Source organism: Megalobrama amblycephala, linkage group LG24 (genome assembly GCF_018812025.1).
Source record: "Megalobrama amblycephala isolate DHTTF-2021 linkage group LG24, ASM1881202v1, whole genome shotgun sequence".
Classification (NCBI taxonomy): domain Eukaryota; kingdom Metazoa; phylum Chordata; class Actinopteri; order Cypriniformes; family Xenocyprididae; genus Megalobrama; species Megalobrama amblycephala.
Genome location: NC_063067.1, coordinates 24,461,830 through 24,488,598, shown reverse-complemented (window position 1 = coordinate 24,488,598; position 26,769 = coordinate 24,461,830). Strand labels below are relative to the sequence as shown.

The following is a 26,769-nucleotide window of genomic DNA, read 5'->3' as shown; positions in this document are numbered from 1 at the left end:
TACGTTCATTTTATATTCTCTATAAAATGGACATGTTTGGGTTTACGGGATATAACATTTATTTTCCTAAAACAGGTAAAAGGGAAATTATACAGATATCTTTATGATATAAAAGATTTGTAAATATTTTAAGCATTTCTGCTGTAAAAGCCTAATATGTTTACGTTTAAATGTCGCCAATTCGTCCATGTTTTATCTTTCAACATTTATCCAAACGTACAAAAAAAAGTATGTTTTGTGTCTGCAAAAGTTATGTATTAATACTTATATAACAATGAGACCATTAAATAAGTGACTTAATTGAGGATATAATTTTTACTTTACAATATGGGGTAAATGTCTTAGTAATGGCTGTTTAGCCTTAATTATTGGCTTATTCTCATCAATAAACTTGAATATCACTCAATAAGTGCCATAATTAATGAGGATTTAGCTTTCATTTTAGAATAGGGGGTCAAATTGCCTTTATTAGTACTGTATTAATGGCAGTTTAGCCTTAATTATTGGCTTATTCTGGTCAATAAACTTGAATATCACCAAAGACTATAGAATAACACAAGACACGTCACTCGTATTATTATGAATGGGAGAAAGTGCAACGCGCAATATGGCGGAATAAGCCCCACCTTCTAAATAAGAGCCAATCGCCAATTGGTAAAGCATCGCGTCACTGCAGCGGCCATTAGAAGCTTCGGTTTCTATAGAAACAGTCAGACGCGCGCCTCCGAAATGAGACACAAGAGACGCGCATTTAGGACTGCGCATGCACATTACCTTTGATCCAGCCTGAAAAATACCGTTTTTTGTCATGATTGATAAGAGTTTAGAAACAAAATTTATGAGACACTTGTTGTCAGATTTCATTGCTGATTTCAAATATGAAATTTAATCGAAAGCTTGGCAAACAGCTTTAGAGAATTTGATGTTTCCCCATTCAAAGAGATAGGAGCTGCACTTGGATGCCCGGGAGGTGTTTCAAAGATGACCGCCAAGTGAAATGACTTGGCTAAAAGGGACTTTGATATCACTCAATAAGTGCCATAATTAATGTGGATATACCTTTCACTTTGGGGGTCAAATTGTCTTTATTATACTATTTTAGCAATTTATCAACTGCAAAACCACCAGTAATTAAGCATAATTACTAGTTTATTATTCGATTAACTTAATAGAATGGCCACAGAAATATAATTACATCACTACACAAAAATAATATATGGCTTATTAAAGTCCCTGTAAAGTCATTTTAAAGTATGTGTTCTGAGTTTGTCACACCGCAGAAAAATGCGTTATTAACCACCCAGCCAAATTTAAATGATTAAAAAAATCTGCAAGTAAATGAAATAAGTTATCAAAATCTCGAAAAAATAGGCAGCGCTCTCTGCTCTCAAACGCTGGTGGCGTGTCCGCTGTCGGTGCTGAAACCACACCCACTCGCGAGAGCTGCCATCTCAACTTACTTGTCTAATGAGTCAAACATACTGATGCATATAAAAAGAATCATTTTTAGAGGGTTGCAAATTTTAGTAGAGTTACTGTGGACTACCTACTAATTATAACATAAGCAAACTCAGCAACTTACACTCATTGGTGGGCACGTACTGCCGGACTGTTGTCGAGTCGACAAATGACGGCGCCGCGAGACGGGAGGCTGAAGGCCGGGGCGGGAGAGACTCTGTCCGGCCCCATATATCATCGGTTATCGGTGGGACGGTAGGAAGGCCGAGGCGGGAGGGAGGCCGAGGTCTGTTCAGTCACATTCACCAAAAACAGCGGATTATCTGTGAATCCCAGCTGTCTGATGAAAGTTTGTAAAATTATCCGGTGTAGAACGATCACTTTAGAATCCTTCATATCATCGTTTTAGGAAATTTAAATAAGGAGACCGAGCATATTGTATATTAAAACAACCATGTAATATGCATTTGCGTGACGAAGGCATTACTAGCTAAATGTGCAAAGGGCTGTATAACTGTAATGACACTCGAGATTGAGCGAGTGAACCGCTGTAGAGTTAGAGGAGGTGCCACGCTCGGTGCGTCATCGACAGTTATATAGTGTTAGGGGAGGGGCTATGCTCGGGGGTCCAAGTGCGTCATCAGACCCCCGTTTTAGCTCCGCCCAAAAAATCCTGAGCAGAGACTTGGTGAAAAACTGTTTAACGCTCTAACTTCACAATTAAGCATTACACAATTCACAGACTTTGTAATGTGTTTCAGCAATACATTTGTAACATTTATAAAGTGTTTAGAAAGAATTCTCAGAATTGACTTTACAGGGACTTTAAGTTGTAGATAATGACTAAAAGGCGTTTACTGTACATTCAGTTAATCATTAATTACTAGGTTACTTTTGTTTATTTATAGCATAAATGTGTATCTTTCAAATGTTTAACAATTTGTAAATAATGTCTAATATGCACTACTATATGTTAAGCATGGACACAGTAGTAATTAATGATTAACTAATGAATAATTTTGAACAAGTAAATCATTAATTACTAGTTTATTTATGCTTAACTAATGCATAATTCAGGACCCTTAAAATAAAGTGTTACCAAAAAGTGCAAATATTTAAAGTTTTCCGAGGCCAAACAATGAGGGGTCCTGACCAAGAGTCAGTATGTGACGAGTTGGGAGTGAGAACGTGTTGACTTATATCATGGTAGGAGGCTGTTGTCTCATTTTGCGCTATCCAAACTGTTTATTTCGGCAGCCCCATCCTTTTACAGGCAAATTAAGAGGCACTGGGATAAGTCATTCTCCCATTATAAAGTGGCCTTTCCCTTGGAGCTATTGGGTGTCAACCATTTACACCTGAGTCAATGAACAGTGTTGTTCTTTGCCTGAGACTTCCTGCTTTGGTGCTAAATGTGTCTGCTTCTTTAGACTTTGTGAAATTTTTTTTAATAGAAAAGTATATTTATAATGTTCTTATTGAGCTAGAAAACCAGAAAGTGGATTTCTTTGTTTTTACAGTGTAAATCATCTTGAAGAGGTCATGATTACAGCAGGACTACGCAAGTGTAAGTCTAGACAAACACCAACACACACACCATTTGCCGTCGCTTTTTTCTGTTTAAAATATTCCCTCTAATGTTTCCTCTTGTGTTCAGATGCCTGTAATCTCACACTGGATCCAAACACAGTAAACATTCTTCTCTGTCTGTCTGAGGATAATAGAAAGGTGACACGTTTGGAGCAGCAACAGTCATATCCTGATCATCCAGATAGATTTGATTACTTTCCTCAGGTTATGTGTAGAGAGAGTCTGTCAGGGCGCTGCTACTGGGAGGCTGAATGGAGCGGATGGAGGGGGGGCGTTATATCAGTGGCACATAAAGGAATGAGAAGGAAAGGAGGAAGTGACGATTGTAGGTTTGGATTTAATGAAAATTCCTGGAGTCTTGATTGCTCTGATGGCACTTTCACTGTCTGGCACAACAAAAATAGCACTGACATTCCTGCCCCTTACCCCTCTAAGAGAGTAGGAGTGTATCTGGACTGGTCGGTCGGCACTCTGTCCTTCTACAGCATCTCTGATGCGCACACACTCACACACTTGTGCACATTTCACTCCACATTCACTGAACCCCTCTGTGCTGGATTTAGGGTTTTTATTGATTCCTCATTATCTCTGTGTAAGTTTGAACAGCCTCCAAACACTGTTAATCTAAAGAAATTACAGAGGAAAATGGTTGCATTTTTTCATAAACAGTGAAGACAACACAGAAAATAAGAATCATGACAATTAAACATTTGAATTTGAATTAAAACATTAAAAAACACCACTATGATCAGAAAGAATATAAAAAATCCAGAAAGAATATAATTGTTTCTTATAAGACATTCAATAAAAGAAATTGAGCTGAATGAACACCAGTAAACTGAATTAACTTACCTAAACACAATATATGAGATTATGCAGATATACACATTGAAAATCTGCACAAAAGGTCACAAATGCACACATAAACTTGAACTGGTAAATTAACTACTAGTAATTTACTACTTCTATTACAATAATGTATGCTTAATTTTGAGAGCTCATATTTTTACAAGGACAATGTTGATGTGTTTTTATTTTAATTCATTTTTGTTATTAAGGTTTTAACATATCTGAATAATTGGTTTAATTCTGAACTTCTTTTGTTGATTAAAATTGGATGTCATTGTAACGGATGGGCAAGGATGAGGCCAGGGCGAATCCAAGCGCACACACAGATTTAATAAAGTCAAATAACAGATAATCCAGACAGTGAAACAGGCAAATAGTCCACATGAGGATGATAGCAGAAATCCAGAAGACACAAAGAAAACAAGACTTTCCAAAAACCCCCAACCGAACACATGAACACCATCAACAACTGACAAAAGCAAAAGAGAAACACAAGGGTTATATATACACACACAAGGAAACAAGCTAAACAAGGTAACAAGAGGGAGTGGCCAATAGGAAACACCTGGAGAAACAAATCAACATGAAAAACTACAAAGAACTACAAAACATGGCACAAGACAGGAAATAACCAAAATCCTCACATAAGACAGGGAAACACAGACTGGAAACATGACAGCCATTTTATTTTGAGTACAAATTGAATGAATATGATATGACTAAATATTGACTGAATTTAAGCCAATCAACATCTTGTGCTTAAGCGCATAATGCTTTTTATACCTCTTTATCGCATTTTAATGTATGGTACAAACATTTTCATCAGTAATAAAACAATTGGGAGCAGGAATTATGCTTAATACTTCAGATGCCGTTATCCAGATTTAACATTTCTTTCTAAAAGTTAAGCATTTTCTAATTTCCTTGTATATTGTTGCTGTTTTCTATTTTCATTTTCTTGTTTCAATAATGTTTAATATAGTTTTATCTGAAATTAGGTTTGTTATTGACATTTATCAACATTAATGTGTATTTGAAGGAACTTTAAGAGATTCAAATAAAAAAGTTCAGCTCTTCCTCATTTTCAAGAATGAGTTTGTACCAAGAAAACACATATTTAAAAGTACACATAAAAAGGTGTTGAGCAATTATTGTAAGAAATTAACAGTACTAAATGTTAAATATATATGACTGTTAAAAAGAAACAAAGTGTGAGGTTGCTTGTTTAATGTTCATTGTATTGTATTCTATTTTTTTGTTTTGTTTTGTTTTGTTTTACATTATTTTCTATCAAGGACTTTTATTTTGGTGTCGAGTCCTCTGGGAGGAAGAGGTAATGTGAAGGGGAGGTGCTAGAGTAGAGTGTGTGCGGGCACGAAGTGAGGTGGTGCTCTCTTCCCCAGTTCTAATATTCTGCTCAATAAAAGTTATTAGCCATTAATATTTCAAGTCCATCGTCTTTATTGAAGTCAACCATGAGGATCTTGTTCCGTTGTCCTGATTGTTTTCAGTGGCATCAGCTCAGGGAAGATGTGTGTCTGGCTGGGCAGTGCTCTGGATTTACAACCTAGAAATTCCTCAAATAAGCTTTATAAGCTTGGCCAATTGGATCATTACTGGATCATCCCAACAATCGGAAAATGGTTGTAGAATCATTCAGACTCACATCCACCTACTGGAGTGCCCATGATCTCCACTAGAGGCAATCCTCCCAACTCTTGTGCTATTTTATCATGGACTATATTTCCCATAACCCACTGCCTGGACTCATTATACTTGATTACATTCAGCTGTGTCTCATTTCCTTGTTAACTCTGCCTATATAAGCCATGTGTGTTCTGTCATTCTTAGCAAATACACAATATCAGATGGACCAGGTCCATGATGATCTGGAGTTCACGCAGCTGCTGGATCTGTAAATGGTGAACTCTGTAATGTGTACTGTTCAGAGATGTGACCAGGAGATCCAAACACAGCTTTGAGTGTAATCCATAATTGTAACCAATTTAACATGCATAAGGTCAAAACTACAGGGTAAACAATCCAGATAACGACAAAGGTCCAAGGCACAGGAAAACAGGATTATCCAAGGAGACATCCTGAATTGGAGTGAAACTAACATTCAATACGAATTTGCGAAAGTCTGACAAAACACACAGGGCTTAAATAAGCAAACATGAACGAGGTAATCATACACAGGTGGCAGGAATGAGAAGCATAATGAGTCCAGGCAATGAATCATGGGAAATGCAGTTTAAGAAGACATGAGGAGTGCCCTCTGGTGGCTATCAGGTGACAGGTGTGACACAGACAGTAGAAAGCAACATTTCATCGATGTCCAGGATGCCTATACCTCCCAGTTCATTTACCAGTTGAAGCATCTGGAATTGAAACATGAATAAAAACATATTATATTTTGAGCTGATTTTAAAACATGCTGTAGAGAATGACGTGCCTTTAAGTCAGGGGTGTCCAATCCTGTTCCTGAAGGGCCACTGTCCTGCAGAGTTTAGCTCCAACTAGAGCCCTGCACGGTCCACAAATCTTGGCCCTAACCCGGCCCTGGCCCGAGACGCTCAGGCTTTAGCCCGGCCCGTTTCCATCAGCTTGTCAGAATTTTCGGCCCGAGCCCGACTGGAGCCCGTTTTTTTTTTTTTTTAAATCCTCTCCATAACGCAGCCTTTGTTGCAGCCATTAAAATGTTCAGTTTTGTTTTTAATTGCAAAGTAGTTGTAATCCTTTTCGTTTCATTTATTAAGTTAATTTAGAAAAATGTTTGGAGCACTTCTTTGTTTATTAAATCAAAGATTATGTTTTTAAAATGACGACCGCAGTGGCCGACAGTGAGTTGAGCACGTTTGATCGATTTAGACTCTCAAATCAACACTTATTCAATAAAAGCCATAGATATAAAACACTAATATAAACATATCACAATGTTAGTTTAAACGTTTATTAGCACTACCACAGTAAAAAGCAACTTTCTTCAAGCTGAGGCAGGCTGCTCTGCTGCTCGTAACAGCGTGCGGAAAAAACAAAAAAAACAAAAACAAAACTGGCTTAAAAACAAACTTACAGGTTGTCTTACCTTACATCACAGCTGTGCATCAAAATCAAAGCTTCACCACTGACCATGGTCATTTTATTTTCAAATGAAAAGCGAGACAACATGCTACAGCCAGAAGAACACTCTCATAGAGAAAGAGAATCGTGAGAGAAAAAGCACGGCATCCGCATTGGAAAGTTTTAATTAGGGATGCTCATAATTGACTAGTTAACTGTTAACCAAGAAGTTTGACTTCGCTCGCGTTCCAACAATACATCCTTCACATGTGCTTTTTAATTGAGTCGATAGTATAGGGCTGAACGCCACAGATTGTACAGACTAGCCTATATATACATTGAGCAGTGTAACTTTGATTGACTGTATTTTATTTTGATAATAAACAGGCTGTGATGTCAAGTTAAAAATGTGAGAACTGATAGACTATGTTGTGTATGTGCACAAGGTGCCGGTGCAATTTCTCCATTCAAGCGCTGCGGGTACGTGACGTGTGAATACTCATTTTCTGTTGTTTTATATGCCATATTTGCACATGTATAAAACTAAAGCCTTGAAAATAACATTTTGGTATTTTTAATGGGTCACACCGAAATGAACATCCCTAATTTTAATCCAATTCTCACTTTTCCAGCTGCTGCACTGAAGGTGCACTCTCTGCTACACTAAACATGAGGACACGCGCACGCAGCTATGGTCTCATCATGTTTCCGCCAGCACAGCACTATATCTATGCGTGTTTGTTTTACCATCATCAGCTTCTCATGGTCTATTTTAATTAATGGATGTCCAAAGTATTAAAAGGAGGAGAAGCCTAAACAGGCCCGAGGCCCAGCCCGCCTTTGAGCTATGACGTGAAAATCAGCCCGAAGCCCGGCCCGTGGGCCGTAAATAAGTCGGGGCCCGTCGGGCTCGGGCAGAAATGCAGGGCTGTAGCTCCAACCCCAAGTAAACACACCTGAACCAGCTAATCAAGGTTTTTAGGCATAAAGGAAACTTCCAGGCAGGTGTGTTAAGGTAAGTTGGAACTAAACTCTGCAGGGCAGAGGCCCTCCAGGACAGAGTTTGAACACCCCTGCTTTAAGTGATCTCCAGGAACAGGACTGGGCACTTAGGATCTACCTACCTGCAGAGTTCAGATCCAACTCTGATCCAACACACCTGTCTGTAATCATCAAGTGCTCCTGAAGATCTTAATTAGCTGCTTCAGTTGTGTTTGATCAGGGTTGGAACTGTGTCTAACCAAGTTTAAACCAGAGGTCTTCAACCCTGCTCCTGGGGACCCACTGTCCTGGAAAGTTTATTTCCAACCTCCAGCACACCTGATGTGTAGTTTCAGCCATCCTGAAGAGCTTGATTATCTGGCAGGTATGTTTTATTAGGGTTGGAGCTAAACCCCAGGATATGGGTCCCCAGGAGCAGGGTAAGACCTCTGGTCTAAACATTTATTACCTCTATGGCATTTTATATATTATATAACCAATATGCAATTTACTAATGTGGTTATGTGTAGTAAATGAAACTCTCATCTGCCCCATTAACTCCATTCCTGGGGTTTTGATGCACTGCTTTTTTCTGCACATGACAAAAGTTTGCAGGAACGTATCTCCAGGAACAGGATCTCTCGCATGGAGTTCATAGAGCTCTTTTTGTATGTCGAATTAGTCTTTTCGTATGAACTGAATCTGGTGTTTTAATAAAAGAAGACAAAAAATGTGCAGAGTGGTGGGTCTCTGGGACTGGAGTTGAGAACCACTGGTTTAGTGTGAGGTCCAGTTTTGGTCTGTAACCATTTACAGTACAAATTTTGGCAAGTGTATGATTCCTAGTGTTTTAAAACCTTTTTTAGATAAGTTCGCTGCCAAATACAGTAAATGTTATCATTGTACCATATGACTGAATCCTTTACTGATGAAGAGAGTTAATAATTTGACAGTCTCTACCACGGTAAGGCCAGTTTGTCAACCAGTTATATAGAATTTACATCTCCAGAAATCTATAGATGCACCAAATTACTCACTAATTAACTATTAAGACAATTTGGATTAAAAGATGAATTAATAAAAATATATCAAACTTAATGAGAAGATATGCAAATGTATGATATGTCTGTCTCATCTTTCTTAACCCTCAGGGGTCTGAGGATTTTTGGGGCCCTGGAGAAGTTTTGACATGCCCTGACATTTGTGCTTTTTTCAGTTGTTCACATATTAATGACAAAAGTGTCATTACACTGTATTCAGCACAAACTAGGCTACAATAATATGTGAGCAACATGTATGTACATGTTTGTGTTTTTGAAGGAATAACGTTTATGCGTGGTTATTGAAAAAACAAAAAACTTAAGTCACTGAAATAAGGCCAAAAAAATATATTAAAACTGTGTTCACAAGACTTTTGGGTATTGGAGGTTGTAGACTAGAGTTTTTGCTTCAGAATGAAGTAAAAATTATCCTTCCTACTCCTTCATAATAAAACAATAGAGAGATTTAAATTTTCTAAGACACTTTTGGTCAAGAAACACAGTATGCATGGAGGCGTGAATCCTCATGTATAATGGGTGATTCTCACCTGAGAAGACAAAAGAATTTAATAATAATGACCTGAAATGACTTGCATATTAATGAGGCCTTTCAGTCAGGTAGGCTGTGAAAAAACCCTCTGTGATCATGCTGATAACAGGATTAAAGTCCACTCAGGACAAAAAAAAACATGATTTGTGTGATCTCATGCATGCACGTATTATTGCACATGATATGAAGAAAATTTTGTATAGGCCTATGTTAAATTACACTACCAGTCAAAAGATTGAACACATTGCCATTATAATGTTTTAAAAGAAGTCTCAAGTCTCTAACCAAATAATGGTTTTCTATTTTAATATACTTTAAAATATAATGTATTTCTGTGATGCAAAGCGTCTGAACATTCCTACCTCTAGGGCATCCTACCTCTAATACATCATTAAAAAGATCTAAGACTCAAGCTTCACATTTTGACTCTTAAAATCTTATATTGACCATCATTTCTTAATATGCTTAAAAGCATACACATTTGGAGAAATATTGATGGATTCTCATATGTTTATATCAATTTTCTATACAGAGGAGTAATATTTATTATTGTATATTTATTGTCATCATTATGAGTGCTGGATGCTGTGTTTTTAATTCATAGCCTACTTGCAGCCGGAGGGCGCTATGCCCCTTTTGTCCACAAATGCCTCAGTAAAAGAAGAGGCATATCATGTGACAATCAAGGAACTAACAGAGGCAAGAGATCGCTAAATATGGCTATTCAAAACACTTTTGAAGACAATAAATACACGATTGAGATGATGTATGCATGTATTGACTGAATTTGCGTCTGAATAGCGCTGGCTCCGTGGGCGTGGCCGCATTAGCGGATAATGAGCTGAATCACAGACTTCTGACATGGCTCTCTTTTCATACAGATTACATAAACACAGAAGGTTTGTTTTCGATTTGACTTACATGTTTTAAAACCTGACATCTTAACGTTTTTTAGACATAAGTGTAATTTTTTTAGTGATTAGTATTCAATAAGTTACAGTTCATTTTCTGAGAACTATCAGATTGGACTTCGTTCAGAGGGAGACGAGAGATCACGCATCATGTTAGTTTTCTTTATTTTACAAAAAGCACAACATTTTCTTTTTGCTCTGAGTGTACACAAATGAAAAAAGACATTCCACAGATTAAAATGGTGTATAACTCTTAATTGTACGTGCAACACTGACGGAGTATTTTGAGTCTCTTTCACACTGATAAGAAAAAAACCACGGTGGTATCGCCGGCGATACCCTCAGACCTCAGAGTGTTAAACACTCTCATCCTCACACAGTTTGATCTGACCCCATTTTAATTCATGTAACATCTCCCAATAAGGCAGATCGTTACAACATTATGAAAGGCAATTAATTTGTGAATGAGAAGTTTAATTATACATGAAACACATATATAGTGAAAAGATAGATTTGTGATTTTGTGCACAAATTGAAAATGTGCAGCAATGTTTCTAAAAAGTGCATTTTTGATGATCTGTTGTGAGACTTGAGATCTGACTTGAAACAGCTTACTGTACCTCACTTTTATCTCTCATCAGTGAGTGGTAAATCATTTAGAGCTATGGCACTGAAACTCTGCAGTTGAATTGGAAGTGTCTATTAAACACATACATGTAAACATGAAATAAAACTCACTGTAGTTTACAGTGTGGATTCTTCTGTAGATCATAGAGCAGCTTCACTCCAGAGTCCCCTGGTTTATTCTTACTTAGATTCAGTTGTCTCAGGTGTGATGGGTTTGATCTCAGAGCTGAAGCAAGGGCAATGCAATCTTGCTCTGTGATACTGCAGTTAGACAACCTGCATAGAGTTTAGATAAATAAAAATTCCTCAAGTTTAACAATCTCACTCTGTTGTATCATTATGTTGCACAAGATTATAGTCATCTACAGTATATCACAAATACTGTATAGTAGGGGTGTGACGAGATCTCGTGGCACGAGATCTCGCGAGACTAAACTGTGACGAGATTTCTCGTCGAGGCGAAAAGTAGTCTCGTGATGTTGCCATGACAGAGTGTTAGGATGATTAGGAAAGAATATGCCACCGCTACGTTTACATTATGCCTCCACTGTCGTTTTGCTTTGTATTTAAATAAAAAAAAACATTTAATTCAGTTGGATAACGGTCGCCGCCGCTCCATATTTACAGAGTACGCGCGACCGTTTAAAAGTGAAAGTAAACGCGCGCGCGAATTCAAACGTGATTTCAATACCCCGCATTTTGAAAGCGGCTCACTGATGAATACAGATATCTCTCAATATGAAAGCTATTTTAGGCTGGGCAGTGTAGTTGTAACCATCTCTCAGCTCTGTATCAAAGAAAAATTTGGTCTTATTTGATCTTTGAATATTGAGAGAGTGCGATTATGGTTGCACTTATTGTAAAGTGTTACCATAAGAATGAATAACAGTTTTCTCTTCTTATTATTTACTAGTACAAACAATAAGGTTTCATTTGTTAACATTAGTTAATGCACTGTGAACTATCATGAACTAACAATGAATGACTATTTTTATCAACTAACAAAGATTAACAAATACTGTAGCAAATATATTGCTTGCTGTTAGTTGATGTTGGTTAACACATTAATGTTAATAAATGAGACCTTATTGTAAAGTGTTACCATTTTTATTTATACTGTTTTTATTTCTGTGATCAGATTGTGGAGAGGAGTTCAGTTAGGAGGTCAAAAGCTGTAGAAGCTCATAATTCATGTACAGTAAGATCTGAAGAGACTGAAATCATACAGAAGAGAAGTCAGTCAGTTGAGTTAGTGGCAAAACCTTTTACATTACTTGAGTATTGTTGTCTTTTACTGCATATGATAATTCAGTCTCAGAAAGTAGAACTGAAATGACATTCATTACAAAATGATTAGTTAAAACATTTCAAATACACCTGCAGAATATTTTTTCTAGTCATGTATTTCGTCATCTTGTCTCGTCTCGTGAACTCAATCTCGAGTCTCGTCTCATCTCGTGAGATACTGGTCTCGTCACACCCCTACTGTATAGTATGAACTTCAATACAACTAACACAGGAGCACAAGATTATTTGGCATTTCTAACCATATGCCTTCTAAAGACTAAATATTTCATACAAAAATATCTACAAGATACCATATATGAAGAAAGTGAAGAAAAATGACAGCCAGCCTCTTTTAACTCTCTGGGGTCTGAGGCTGATTTGGGGTCCTGGTGCACTTTTGACATGCCCTGACACTTGTGCTTTTTTCAGTTGCTTATAAATATATTAATGACAAAAGTCTCATTACACTGTATTTAGCACAAACTAGTACATACATGTTGCTCATATATTATTGTAGCCATATTTGTATTTCTGAGAGAATTACATATATGCGTGTTTTTGAAAAAAAAAATGAAAAAAAAGACTTTTGGGAACTGTATATTTTAGTCTAGATTTTTTGCTTCACAATAATGAAAAAAATAATCCTGCCTACTCGGACACATGAAACAATGTTTTGATTCTAAATTTCTAAGACAGTTTTTGTTTAGGAAGCCCATATGCAAAGGCATGAATCTTCATGAACAATGCTGTGATTTACACCTGAGGAGATTAAGACCCTGCCCCTAATGAGTCACATAATAAGCCATTCAGTGAGGAATGTGACTGAGTAAACTAAAAAAGAATGCAATGACCAAAGAAATATATATATTTGTTTGTAGTTTATTTAGAATATAGTTAACTATATAAATGAGAGTCAAAGACACAATTTGAGTACACAGTTATACCTGGAAATAAATCCTGTTCAAAGATATATGTGAACATCACATACCTTGGCATTTAGTGTTTCTGCACTGAAAAGAAAAAAAAGAGAAACACTTTCCTGCATCCAGTCAGTGATCTCAGTATCATATGGATGCAATCCAATGTGTTCCAATATCTGGTCACTGTGATTCTCAAATCTGTGAGATAAAAGAAAAAAACCCTCTGTAAGCATGCTGATAACAGGATCATATCAGCTATTGTATTAATGTTAATATAATGTCCACTCTTAACAGAAAACATGATTTTTGTGATCTTATGCATGCACGTATTATTGCAAATCATTGTCATGATCATTACTGGGAGTGCCTTTGTCTGCCACTAGAGGGCACTCCTACCCGGACTGTGTCTCACTCCACCTGTGAACTACATTACCCATAACGCATTTCCCGGACTCATTATCCCATGTCATTGCACCCAGCTGTTTTGTGTTTCCTCATCAGTGTCTGTCTATTTATACCCTGTTTGTTTCTGCTTTAGTCATGGAGTTTTCAGTTCAGGTAACCAGTTTCTTTGTTTGTTTTCTTGTTTCTTGTTTGACTGCTTTGTGGATGTTGACCCCTGCCTGTTTTTGGATATACGACTTTGGATTACCCATTAAATACCCTGCACTTGGATATGTCTGTTCGTCTCTGTGATTTACTGTGACAGAAAACTCCATCACTAAGAGATCCAGCAGGATGGGAATTCATATCACTCCCCCGGCTACTATAAAGGAGCGGATGACTTGACTCAAAAATTTGATGACCCTGAAACAACAGGGGGTGGAGGTAGGAGGTTTTACCCAATTGTTTTGGACCCTGGCGGTGGGGCTGGGATATAATGATGCTGCTTTAATGGACCTTTTGAATGGTTGCCTGGATAAATCGTTACCTCTGTGGGAGATGGATGGACTGGGAGACCTGGACTTTTGGGGGTTCGTCCACTATCTCGAACTTCGGAGTAAGTGGGCCACACCGGGTCAGTCAGACCCCGCTCCAACCAATGAGTTCGCTCCAGTCAGTGTGCACGCTCCAGTCCGTGAATCCGTTCCAGAAGCCACAGAGGAGGTGGGCACTGAGCCTCTGCTTCACCCAGGTAAAAGGAGGAGGAGGAGGAAGAAGGCTTCCTTCATCCTTCAAGGCCCGGAGGCCTTTCCAGAGTCCGCTCCAGCCAGTAAGTCCACTCCAGTCAGTGAATCCACTCCAGAACCCGCTCCAGCCAATGAGTCCGCTCCAGTCAGTGAGTCCACTCCAGAGCCCGCTCCAGTCAGTGAGTCCACTCCTACCAGTGAGTCCACTCCAGCCAGTGAGTCCACTCCAGAGCCCACTCCAGCCAGTGAGTCCACTCCAGAGCCCACTCCAGCCAGTGAGTCCACTCCAGAGCCCGCTCCAGCCAGTGAGTCCACTCCAGCCAGTGAATCCATTCCGGCCAGTAAGTCCATTCCAGAGCCCGCTCCAGTCAATGAGTCCGCTCCAGCCAGGGAGTTCGCTCCAGAGTCTGTTCCAACCTGTGGGTCCGCTTCGGTGCCTACAGATGAGGTAGGCACTGAGCCACTGCCTCACCTTCATAAGAGGAGGAAGAGGAGGAGAAGGGCTTCCTCCGTCCTTCAAGGCCCGGAGGCCTTTCCAGAGTCCGCTCCAGCCAGTGAGTCCGCTCCAGCCAGTGAGTCCGCTTCAGAGTCTGTTCCAGCCTGTGGGTCCACTTCGGTGCCTATAGATGAGGTAGGCACAGAGCCACCGCCTCACCCTCATAAGAGGAGGAAAGGGAGGAGAAGGGCTGCCTCCATCCTTCAAGGCCTGGAGACCACTCTAGAGGTGGTTCTTTGTTTTCCCAAGCGCCCTGCCCTGGCAGTCAGTCAGGACTACAGACCTGCTGGTCCCCGCCTGGTCAGTTCCTCCAGCGCCGCCCTGGCAGTCAGCCAGGACTCAAGACCTGCTGGCACCCGCTTGGTCAGTTCCTCCAGTACCGCCTTGGCAACTAGCCAGAACCCCGACCCCACTAGAGTCTCCATGGTCTGTTTCCCCCGGCTCCCCCTTGGCCTTCAGCTGGAGACTCTGGACCTGGCCCACCATCCCTCCCCCTGGTCCTCCTCCTTTCCACCTCCCTCCTGAGTTTTTGTGTTTTTTGTCTTTTTTGTTTTGTTTTTTGTTTTTGTGTGTCTGGTGGAGCGTCTGGTAGCCGCTCCTTTGAGGGGAGGTAATGTCATGATCATTAATGGGAGTGCCCTTGTCTGCCACTAGAGGGCACTCCTACCCGGACTGTGTCTCACCCCACCTGTGAACTACATTACCCATAACGCACTTCCCGGACTCATTATCCCATGTCATTGCACCCAGCTGTTTTGTGTTTCCTCATCAGTTTATACCCTGTTTGTTTCTGCTTTAGTCATGGAGTTTTCAGTTCAGGTAATCAGTTTCTTTGTTTGTTTTCTTGTTTCTTGTTTGACTGCTTTGTGGATGTTGACCCCTGCCTGTTTTTGGATATACGACTTTGGATTACCCATTAAATACCCTGCACTTGGATCTGTCTGTTCGTCTCTGTGATTTACCGTGACAATCATGTGAAGAGAATTTTGTATAGGCCTATTGTATTTTAAATTACAGTACCGGTCAAAAGATTGGACACATATTACTATTTTTAATGTTTTTGAAAGAAATCTTATGCTCACCAAGCCTGCATTTATTTGATCAAAAATACAGAAAAAAACAGCAATACTGTGAAATATTATTACAATTTAAATATTGGTTTTCTATTTTAATATACTATATTCTATTATAATATAATAAAATATAATGGGGTCTGAGGAATTTTGGGGCCCTGGAGAAGTTGACATGCCCTGACATTTGTGCTTTTTTTTTTTTTTTTTTCAATTGTTCATAAACATATTAATGACAAAAGTGTCATTACACTGTATTCAGCACAAACTAGGCTACCATAATATGTGAGGAACATGTATGTACATGTTTGTGTTTTTGAAGGAATAACGTTTATGCATGGCTATTGAAAAAACAAAAAACTTAAGTCACTGAAATAAGGCCAAAAATATATATATATTAAATCTGTGTTCACAAGACTTCTTGATATTGGAGGTTGTAGACTAGAGTTTTTGCTTCAAAATTATGTAAAAATTATCCTGCCTACTCATTTATATAAAGCAATAGAGAGATTTAAATTTTCTATGACACTTTTGTCAAGAAACACAGTATGCGTGAAGCCGTGAATCATCATGAATAATGCTGTGATTCACACCTGAGAAGACAAAAGATTTGCATAATGACCTCTAATGACCTGCATAAATAATGAGCTCTTTCAGTCAGGTAGGCTGTGAAAAAACCCTCTGTGATCATGCTGATAACAGGATTAATGTCCACTCTTGACAAAAAAAATACATGATTTTTGTGATCTCATGCATGCACGTATTATTGCACATGATGTGAAAATTTTGTATAGGCCAATGTTAAATTACAGTACCAGTCAAAAGATTGGACACATTTTTTTTTTAAAAGTCACATTTTTTTAAAAGAATAAAAGAAATTATTTTTCATTTGTTTAAATTTTTCCATTTCTTATAATCAGAGCTTCAAAAACATCAAGCCTGATGCCTTTCCTCACATTATTGACCATTCTAAGCTCACAGTCTCTCCCACTTCCATCCTGCCCAAGAACCTTGTTGTTTCAACGTTGATTTGAGAGATCGAATCAAAGGTCTGCATGGCCATACAAGGGGTAACATCTCCATTAATTTGCCCACCAGATCATTTGTTTTTGCCTGAGAGTTTACAGTCTGATGTCATCTGGTAGGGTCATTGCTTCAAGGTAGCTTGCCATCCAGGGGTCAATCATACCATGTCTCTCATTAAACAGCGATGCTGGTGGCAGTCCATGGCCTGTGAAGTTTGCTAATTTGTCTTGGTCTGCTCTGTTTGTGCTAGTTGTAAGACCTCCAATCAACCCTATTCCAACCCCAATCTCCATTCCATTTGTAGTAAGCTTGCTCCCAAATTCATTGTCCAATTTTCTGTCTACAAAAAAACATTTTTTTAAAAGAAGTCTTAAGTCTCTTATCAAATAATGGTTTTCTATTTTAATATACTTTAAAATATAATGTATTTCTGTGATGCAAAGCGTCTAAACATTCCTACCTCTATGGCATTTCATATAGGCTAATATATTTATATTATATCGCCTAAATGTTAATGTGCATTTGACAAACTATACATCATTAAAAAGATCTAAGACTAAGCTTCACATTTTGACTCTTAAAATCTTATATTGACTGTAATTTCTTAATATGCTTAAAAGCATGCACATTTGGAGAAATATTGATGGATTCTCATATGTTTATGTCAATTTTCTATACAGAGAGGAGTAATATTTATTCTATATTTATTGTCATCACTGTGAGCGCTGGATACTGTGTCAGTAAAAGAAGAGGCATATCATGTGACATTCCAGGAACTAACAGAGGCTTCCAGAGATTGCTATGACATACAGATAAACACTTTTCAAGACAACAAATACACGATTGCGACGATGTATACATGTATTGCCTCAGAATTTGCGTCTGAATAGCGCTAGCTCCGTGGGTGTGGCTGCATTAGTGGATAATGAGCTGAATCACGGGCGTCTGACGTGTCTCTTTTCATACAGATTACATAAACAGAGAATTTTTGTTTTCGATTTCACTTACACGATTTAAAACCGGACATTTCACCGTTTCTTTAGACATAAGTCTAATTTTTTTGTGATTAGTATTCACTAAGTTACAGTTCATTTTCTGAGAACTATCAGATTGGACTTCGTTCAGAGGGAGACGACAGATCACGCATCATGTTTGTTTTCTTTATTTTACAAAAAGCACAATATTTTGTTTTTACTCTGAGTGTACACAAATAAAAGAAGATATTCCACAGATTAAAATGGTGTATAACTCTTAATTGTATGTGCAACATTGACAGAGTATTTTGAGTCTCTTTCACACTGGTAAGAAAAAATATCTTAATATTCACAGACACTATATCATGATTAGAATAGAGAACTTAAGAATAAAAAAAACTTACCATTCACAATCAGCTTGATCAAGTTGATCCTCTATTGAAATGAAATTGAAAGTGCTCTTCCTCTGAGGCAAATTCTTCCAGAATTATTCCCCACTGCGTCTCAAAATGATGTACATGAATCTGACTAAGCTTGATGCTTTTTTCCGAGCTGATGCAGGCGTTCACTTTCTGTTGCATGTATCGCCTCAGAATTTACATTTGAAAGTGCCGCATGTTCCGTAGGCATGGCCGCATTAGTGGATAATGAGCTGACTCGCGAACGACTGACACTTCTCTCTTTTCAAACAGATTACAAACGACTGACATTCTCATAGAGAATATTTATTTTCAGTTTGACTTACTACTTATGATTTAAAACCTGACATTTCAATGTTTCTTTAGATATATGTCTCATGTTTGTGTGATTCTGGTAGTATTCACTAAGTTACAGTTAATTTTCTGAGGACTATCAGAATGGACTTCATTCAGAGAGAGACTGCAGCTTGCGCATCATGTTAGTTTTCTTTATTTTGCAAAAAGCATATTTTGTTTTCACTGTGAGTGTGCACAAATAAAAGAAGACATTCTGAAGTTTCAATTGATGTATTACTTTTGTCTGCATGACAAAAAATGGCGGAGTATTTTAAGTTGATTTTGCTATGTGAAAAAAATCCAGCAAAACGCGCCGGCGCATTTCCCGAGCTTTTGAGTGTTAAACTCTGGCCTGTTTTATTACAGTGTGTATTTTCTCACCTTTTGAACATTGATATTGAAACTTGTATGTACCTTTTATATGCTCTATTACATAGTAAGATGATAGTGTTCTTTCCACTTTTACAGTTAGTAAAAAATGAAGTAAATTCAGAAAGATATTGAATGATTATCTATGTTCATATGTGCTTTTGTGTATCTGTAGGTGAAATAATATGTTATTTGTTTCTTCAAGAGACTGATGAATTCCTCTGTCCTCCACTACTGTGGGTGCTTCTAAATTTGTGCATCCACATTTCCTTTGTGTCTTGGCCCCTCCTTCTTAAGATTCAAGGAAATAATGCACGGATAATATGAGGACAGAGGAATCAAGGCATATTTGTAAAATGGTCCTCACTTCATCACAGTGCATGTTTTTAGTGGACACATGCTTCTCAATGCTATAATTGATATTTGTACTTCTTCATAAATATTACCATAATATAATATGATAATACACACCATAGTTTCTCCAGTTTACAGAGTGGATTCTGTAGTAGATCAGAGATTTGCTTCACTCCTGAGTGCCCTAGTTCATTATTGCCCAAATTAAGGAATCTAAGGTGTGAGGGGTTTAACATCAGAGCTGAAGCCAGAAAAATACAACCTTCTTCTGTAATACTGCATTCTTTCAACCTGCAGAGAGAATCAAAAACAAATCATCATCATTCCATTAACAAAGCTTTCATAATTCCATTATACAGCAGAGATCTGTGTATTTGTAATAGTACTTCAAAGGTGCTTAGACAGACAAAGGTCATCTCTCTAAAGCCCTGTACTACAAAAACACAATTTAGACTGTTGCAGTTATGCCAGTCGACCGGTTCATTCATGTCTACTGGGATGGGATAGTGTTTTTTTTTTTTTTTTACCTTTCCAGAAACATGTTTAGTACATCAGATGAGTGCTTCAGAGGCTGCTAGAGAATGGGCTTTTTGTCAAAGCAGAACAATGCATTTTTTCATGCACAGTCAGTCCCTTTCTTGGGCTACATAGTCTCATCAGGCTGTGGTAGATTGACGGACACCTCTTGCAAGGCCCTGCAGAGGTTTCTTTGCCAATTTTTACTGGCATTTTATTTGCAATTACAGCCAGTTATGCTCCTCTGACTGCCTTGATCTCCACTAAAGCTGCATTAATTTGGCCCAGTGCAGCTGAAGCTGCCTTTTCCAACCACAAATTATACTTGTTGCCATCTCGTCAGTCTGTGGTGGAGGTCGAAGTTCAAAGATTGGGGCTGGTGCGGTCCTCTCCTAGTGCTTCTCCATAGATGGGAAGATGCATCCCTGCTTGATTTTTCTCATTGTTTATCTTCTGCTGAACGCAATTATGACGTTGGTAACAGAAAGTTGATGGCAGTCAAGCTCACCTTGGAGGACAGATCATAAAAATCTTGAATATATCAGATCTGCCAAATGCAGATCTGATATTATTTTTCATTTGTTTAAATTTTTCCATTTCTTATAATCAGAGCTTCAAAAACATCAACCCTGATGCCTTTCCTCACATTATTGACCATTCTAAGCTCACAGTCTCTCCCACTTCCATCATGCCCAAGAACCTTGTTGTTTCAACGTTGATTTGAGAGATCGAGAGGGGTAACACCTCCATTAATTTGCCCACCAGATCATTTGTTTTTGCCTGAGAGTTTACAGTCTGACGTCGTCTGGTAGCGTCGTTGCTTCAAGGTAGCTTGCCATCCAGGGGTCAATCATACCATGCCTCTCATTAAACAGCGATGCTGGTGGCAGTCCATGGCCTGTGAAGTTTGCTAATTTGTCTTGGTCCGCTCTGTTTGTGATAGTTGTAAGACCTCCAATCAACCCCATTCCAACCCCAATCTCCATTCCATTTGTAGTAAGCTTGCTCCCAAATTCATTGGCCAATTTTCTGTCTACAAAATCCTAAGTCCAGTGGCGGTCTGCCTAAAACTCCCTCCAGTGTACAGGAGAATTCATCCCGTCTTCTATGTATCCAAATTAAAACCTGTTTTACAATCAACAGGTAAATTGTCCTGGGAGCGCCAGTAGGTACTCCCAGGTGGAGGAGTACTCTCATGGTTCATGGGTTTGTGTGTTCATTTTTTCCCCCCTGTGTGTTTCTGTCATTGGTTTGATTGGCCGTCAGTTCTGCTATGGCAACTTAGGTCACCCCCCACCTGTAGCTCATTCACTCACCCCTTTATTAGCCCTAGTGTGTTTGTTCATTCTTTGTCATATCATTGTTCTCGTGTCCTGAGGTTTCCGTTTTGTTTGTGTTGAAGTTTATGAGTTTTGGATAATGTTATTGCAGCTTGAATTACTCATTGACTGCTCTATTCTTGGATTTCTCTGAGACTTTACCCAGTCTGCTGGTCTGCCTTACCTGCCCATTGCAGTCTGTCATCACATTGCGAAAGCCTGCTACCATATAATTTGTAATCAATGACATCTGACCAATTGTGTTTTCACATTGTTGTATTTATTTCAGCACTGAAGACCTCACTCCAAGATGGCTGCCGCCCTCCCGGGGTCTCGGTACCTGAACAGCCAGCTCCACCCTGTTCCCCTGAACAGCCAGCTCCGCTTTGGTCCCCTGAATTACAGGTGCCGCCCTGGCTCCCTGAGTTGCCGGCACCGCCCTGGAGGCTTCCTGTCCTACCAAAGACTCTACTAGTCAGCCTCCAGGGCGCACACCCTCCCACCCCAGTTCCCAGTTTGTGGCGCGAGGACACGCTTTATGGGGAGGGGGGAGTGATGTAACATGTTTGGTTTACTTTGTTCATGTTTATAGTTTTTTTTTTTTTTTTAAATCAGTTTTCATGTCCTTTCTGTCTTCAATTTTTTAGTCATGCAAAGATCCTTCATTGTGCGGTCTTTATGAACCACAGACCGTATCAATAAGCACTATGATACATGCACTGGATGGCTATTGTCTCAGTTTTATCTATGTTTATTGTATCTGTCCCTATACAAATAAATAAATATCTCTGACTGTGGCTGTATGAGGAAAAACTCTTGATATGTCAGGGGTCTCAATACTTTATGAATTCACTGTATATGCAGTCACACTCACATTTATGCTCTTGTACTGAATATCAGCACAACTGTTTAAAAAAAACTGTCCAGTTGGGTTTGCATATTGCAATTAGTCACAAAAGAAACAAAAACATTAAAACTTTGCATGACCAACCAATGCACAGATTGAAAGTGAAAATGTGTGTGTGTGTGTGTGTGTGTGTGTCTTTAATACACAATACAATAAAATACACTTACAGTAGTTTCTCCACTTTACAATATGGATCCTTCAGTAGATCAGAAAGAAGCTTCACTGCTGAATCACCTAGTTTATTATAGTTTAGATTCAGTTCTTTCAGGTGTGAGGGGTTTGATCTTAGAGCTGAAGCCAGAGCAGCACAGCCTGGTTCTCCTATTCTGCAGTTCCAAAGCCTCAATAGAGAAAAAAATACACTTTACACTTACATTTAAGTGTGTGATTTGTTTCAAATGGAATAAACACCTTTATATCTTATGCCTACTTTTAGGCAAATATCTGTGTGTATACTTGCAATAAAAAAAGTGTCAAAAGGAAATAAAAATAAGAAAAAAACATAGATCTATAGGTCTTCATAATAACTTTATACAGTCATTTATTTAGAAGAAACTACACTGTACACTCTAACCAACTCTTAAATATCTGGTCCTTACGAATCATAAATATTGATTTTTTTTTTCTCATAACTTTCCCATATTTGGCCATTAGTCATTCTTTGTTTTTTCATATTATTTGGATTATTGGGAGTTTAACAATTTAAAGTCCCCCTATAGTCAATTATTTGATCCCTTTAAACTCATTTTTGATCACCAAAATGACATATTTAAAAAAAAAATCAAGTGAAAAAAAATTTCTTCATGCCTTAAAATTGCTTGAATGTAACTCTACGCCCTTGCCTCCTTTTATATACACGGATCAATGAATATGCAAATTAGCCCCACCTCCACTCGCTCGCGCCAGCTCGAAGAGTCTAGCATTGGTATAGTGACAAGCAATTTGTTGATTGTGTTGTGGATATTTAAGAAAAAAGCTTGCTTCGCTTCGTATATTCAGTTTAACAGCTGTGCAACTGAACTGCTCATATTTTCTGACACTTAAATTGTATTTTAAATTATGAATTGGTGAAACGCCTTTGCAAAATGGTCTGAATCCACTTGCATTCTTTTGGACTGCTCTCTCACTGAATCACCTGAAGCGATTTCTCAGTAAAACAGACAGTATTGAGAGAATAAGCAGCCATTTTCCTCTGTGAACATGTGCTAAATGGATGTTTGACAATTTCGTTGCTTTTTGGAGATTTAAAAAAAAAGTATTCAGATGAAATTCTGCAGGCACCCGTACATGAAATAAATGCACATCCTTGAATGAGCGTGGATTTCCAGCATATTTTGAACTTATCAGGTAGGCTAATATCTATGGTTTTTGATCCATTCCAAAGGCGGCCAAAATCAGAATTTATAATGGACTGAATAGCTCTCTCAGAACTTGACGTGTGATTCCACACTGACTGAATATGCACACGAATCTCGGTCACACGCACACGCTCAGAGCAATATTGTTTTAGCTATGTTTTATAATATTAAAATATTTCGAAGGACAAACACAAACTTTATTGGCTTTACTTCAAGTCAGCTGTCACTATGCGCTCACACACTTGGCACAGCCCTTGCCACGGTTCTGTTATTAATTAAAATGAATTAATATGATTAGCCTTTTGTTTGACTGTTATCAAACAGCTAATAATGTGTTGCTAATGTTACACACACCGTTCCTGTTCTTCATCTCAGACAGAGTCAGACAGCTGCCTTCTAACAATCAGTATCCTTACAAATGCTTTGAACAACTCAGAATGTCAGTGGAGAAAGGCTTGTAGTTCATCATAACATCGTAATAGACTCACTATTTTGCTAAATATACACAATTTTTCATATCAACAGAAAATTTACCGGGATAACCTTCTCTCGAGACGTTCCCGCTTCAGAGCAGTCATAGTTAATGATATGCTAAAGCCTGCTGGCAAATTGTTGTGATTGGTTAAAAGGTAACCAATCACAACAATTCCAGAGTAGCATTAATAGAAGTACTACACAAAGAATTTCAACAACTTCGCCACAGTCTGGAATACAGCCAACAAAAAATCGACACGCTCACACAAGAAAACAGTTCGCTAAAGAACTCCGTTACAACTCTCACAACGCAACTGTCTACTGTTACCACTCAGCTCGCCTCCGTCACCTCCGAAAATAAAATGATAAAAGAAACAATTTTGGACTTACAAGCACGCAGCATGAGGGACAACTTGATTTTCACCAGCATCGCTGAACCACCCACTGACGAACCCGAGAAAGCAGTCAAGGATTTTATGGTTAAACAGCTCAAACTCCCAACAGAAACTGTCAACAACATCACTTTTCACCGTGTTCACGTCTAGGAAAAAAACTCAGTAACGCCACCTGAGCCCGCAATCATTATTAAAGTCAAACATTTTAAACAAAAAGAATTTGTTCATCGGCAGGGCAAACAGTTAAAGGACATTCACTATGGACTTAATGACCAGTTTCCACAAGAAATCATCCATCGACGTAAACAGCTAATCCCCATCCACAAGCAAATGATAAAAGAAGGCAAAAGAGCAATACTTACAGTGGACAAATAGTATGCCCCTTAGTCACCCATGTTTTGTTTTTCAAACTGTGTGTTGTTTTTTGTTTTATTATGTGCTTTGCTGTAAATGCTTAGGTTTGTCTAGTGTTATGTCCTATTGTTCTGTTTTTTATGTTCGGCATAATTCATTTACATATATATGTCAGTATAGCAATATTAGCTCAACATGCAACTCAAATTCATTACCTGGAACATCCATGACGTTAGATCTCAGACAAAAAAAATAAAAAATAAAGTTCTCAACTATTTGGATAATCTACAGGCAGATATACGTTTACTACAAGAAACACACCTTGCAGATTCAAAACAAAACACCCTAAGATCAGCACAATGCACTGACTCATTTTCAGCCACTTAGGACTATGTATCTTGATAAGCAAAAAAAATAAAAATAAATAAATAAATCAATTTGTTCATAATACAACTATTTCAGACCCAGAAGGACGCTTTATTATCATAAACATAACAATTAACAATAACTCGGTAACAATTGCCAACATTTACGGCCCAAATTAGATATAGAACAATCACTCTGCGAAAACTTGCACATATCAGAAATCCCATTTCTCAGTCAGTCTATTAAACATCACCCATGCTTCAAAGCATTGACAATAGCCTCTGCTCTGACAGCCTGGTAGAAATATCATCAAATCACAAACTCCAATCAGGCCCCATCTAAACTCACCCCACTCTGGAACAACCCTGATTTCACAAGCAAAAAAAAAACAAAAAACACTCAATTTCCATAAATGGGCATTTTCCTACTTAGTCCAGGAGTATCATATCAGGAGCAATCAATTCTTGAATTATCTGCAACTCAAATCAGCTGTTTTATCCAAAATCAACAATAGAACCATCAATCTTCACCTTCCTTCCGCATTAGCAGATTTAGTTAAAGGTGCCCTAGAATCAAAAATTTAATTTACCTTGGCATAGTTGAATAACAAGAGTTCAATACATGGAAATTACATACAGTGAGCCTCAAACACCATTGTTCAACATCTCCTTCTTGTGTAAATCTCATTTGTTTAAAAGACCTCAGAAAAACAGGCGAATCTCAACATAACACCGACTGTTACGTAACAGTCGGGATCATTAATATGTATGCTCCCAATATTTGCATATGCCAGCCCATGTTCAAGGCATTACACAAGGGCAGCCAGTATTAACGTCTGGATCTGTGCACAGCTGAATCATCAGACTAGGTAAGCAAGTAAGAACAATAGCGAAAAATGGCAGATGGAGTGATAATAACTGACATGATCCATGATTACATGATATTTTTAGTGATATTTGTGAATTGTCTTTATAAATGTTTATATAAATGTTTACCATGTTGCTAATGTACTGTTAAATGTGGTTAAAGTTACCATCATTTCTTATTGTATTAACGGAGACAAGAGAGCCGTCGCTATTTTCATTTTTTTCATTCTTCATTCTTTATAAATCTCTCCAACAATGTGTAATGTTAGGTTTAGCCATGAACCACAGCCTCAAACTCATTCAGAATTAAATGTAAACATTTAAATAAATACTATACTCACATGATCCGACGCATGCATGCAGTATGCATGACGAACATCTTGTAAAGATCCATTTGAGGGTTATATTAGCTGTGTGAACTTTGTAAATGCACTGTATTATAGTCGAGAGCTCGGGGGGCAGAGAGCGTGTGATTTAAAGGGGCCGCGCACTAAATCGGTGCATAGTTAATGATGCCCCAAAATAGGCAGTTAAAAAAATTCATTAAAAAAAATCTATGGGGTATTTTGAGCTGAAACTTCACAGACACATTCAGGGGACACCTTAGACTTATATTACATCTTGTAAAAACTGGTTCTAGGGCACCTCTAATATATCCTCTAAAAATTACTTTCCAAAATATACAAAATTATAACTAATTTAAATAAAACCATAACTTTACCAACAATCAAATGGGAAGAAGACCTTTCAATTGCTCCTGATAC

General features: G+C 38.2%; 1 protein-coding gene and 1 pseudogene across 1 annotated transcript in view; one reads left to right on the top strand and one right to left on the bottom strand.

The window, feature by feature from the left end:
* The window catches only part of LOC125260507 (ribonuclease inhibitor-like), a 16,404-nt gene extending 11,813 nt beyond the window's left edge, over nucleotides 1-4,591 (top strand). Inside the window, exons 5-6 of the mRNA XM_048178916.1 lie at nucleotides 2,979-3,025; nucleotides 3,116-4,591. Of these exons, the coding sequence (XP_048034873.1) occupies nucleotides 2,979-3,025; nucleotides 3,116-3,720 (652 nt within the window). The 3' untranslated portion in view covers nucleotides 3,721-4,591. The remainder of the gene's footprint in view (nucleotides 1-2,978; nucleotides 3,026-3,115) is intronic.
* Nucleotides 4,592-4,971: 380 nt separating this feature from the next.
* Nucleotides 4,972-26,769, bottom strand: part of LOC125259778 — a 77,169-nt pseudogene continuing 55,371 nt past the window's right edge.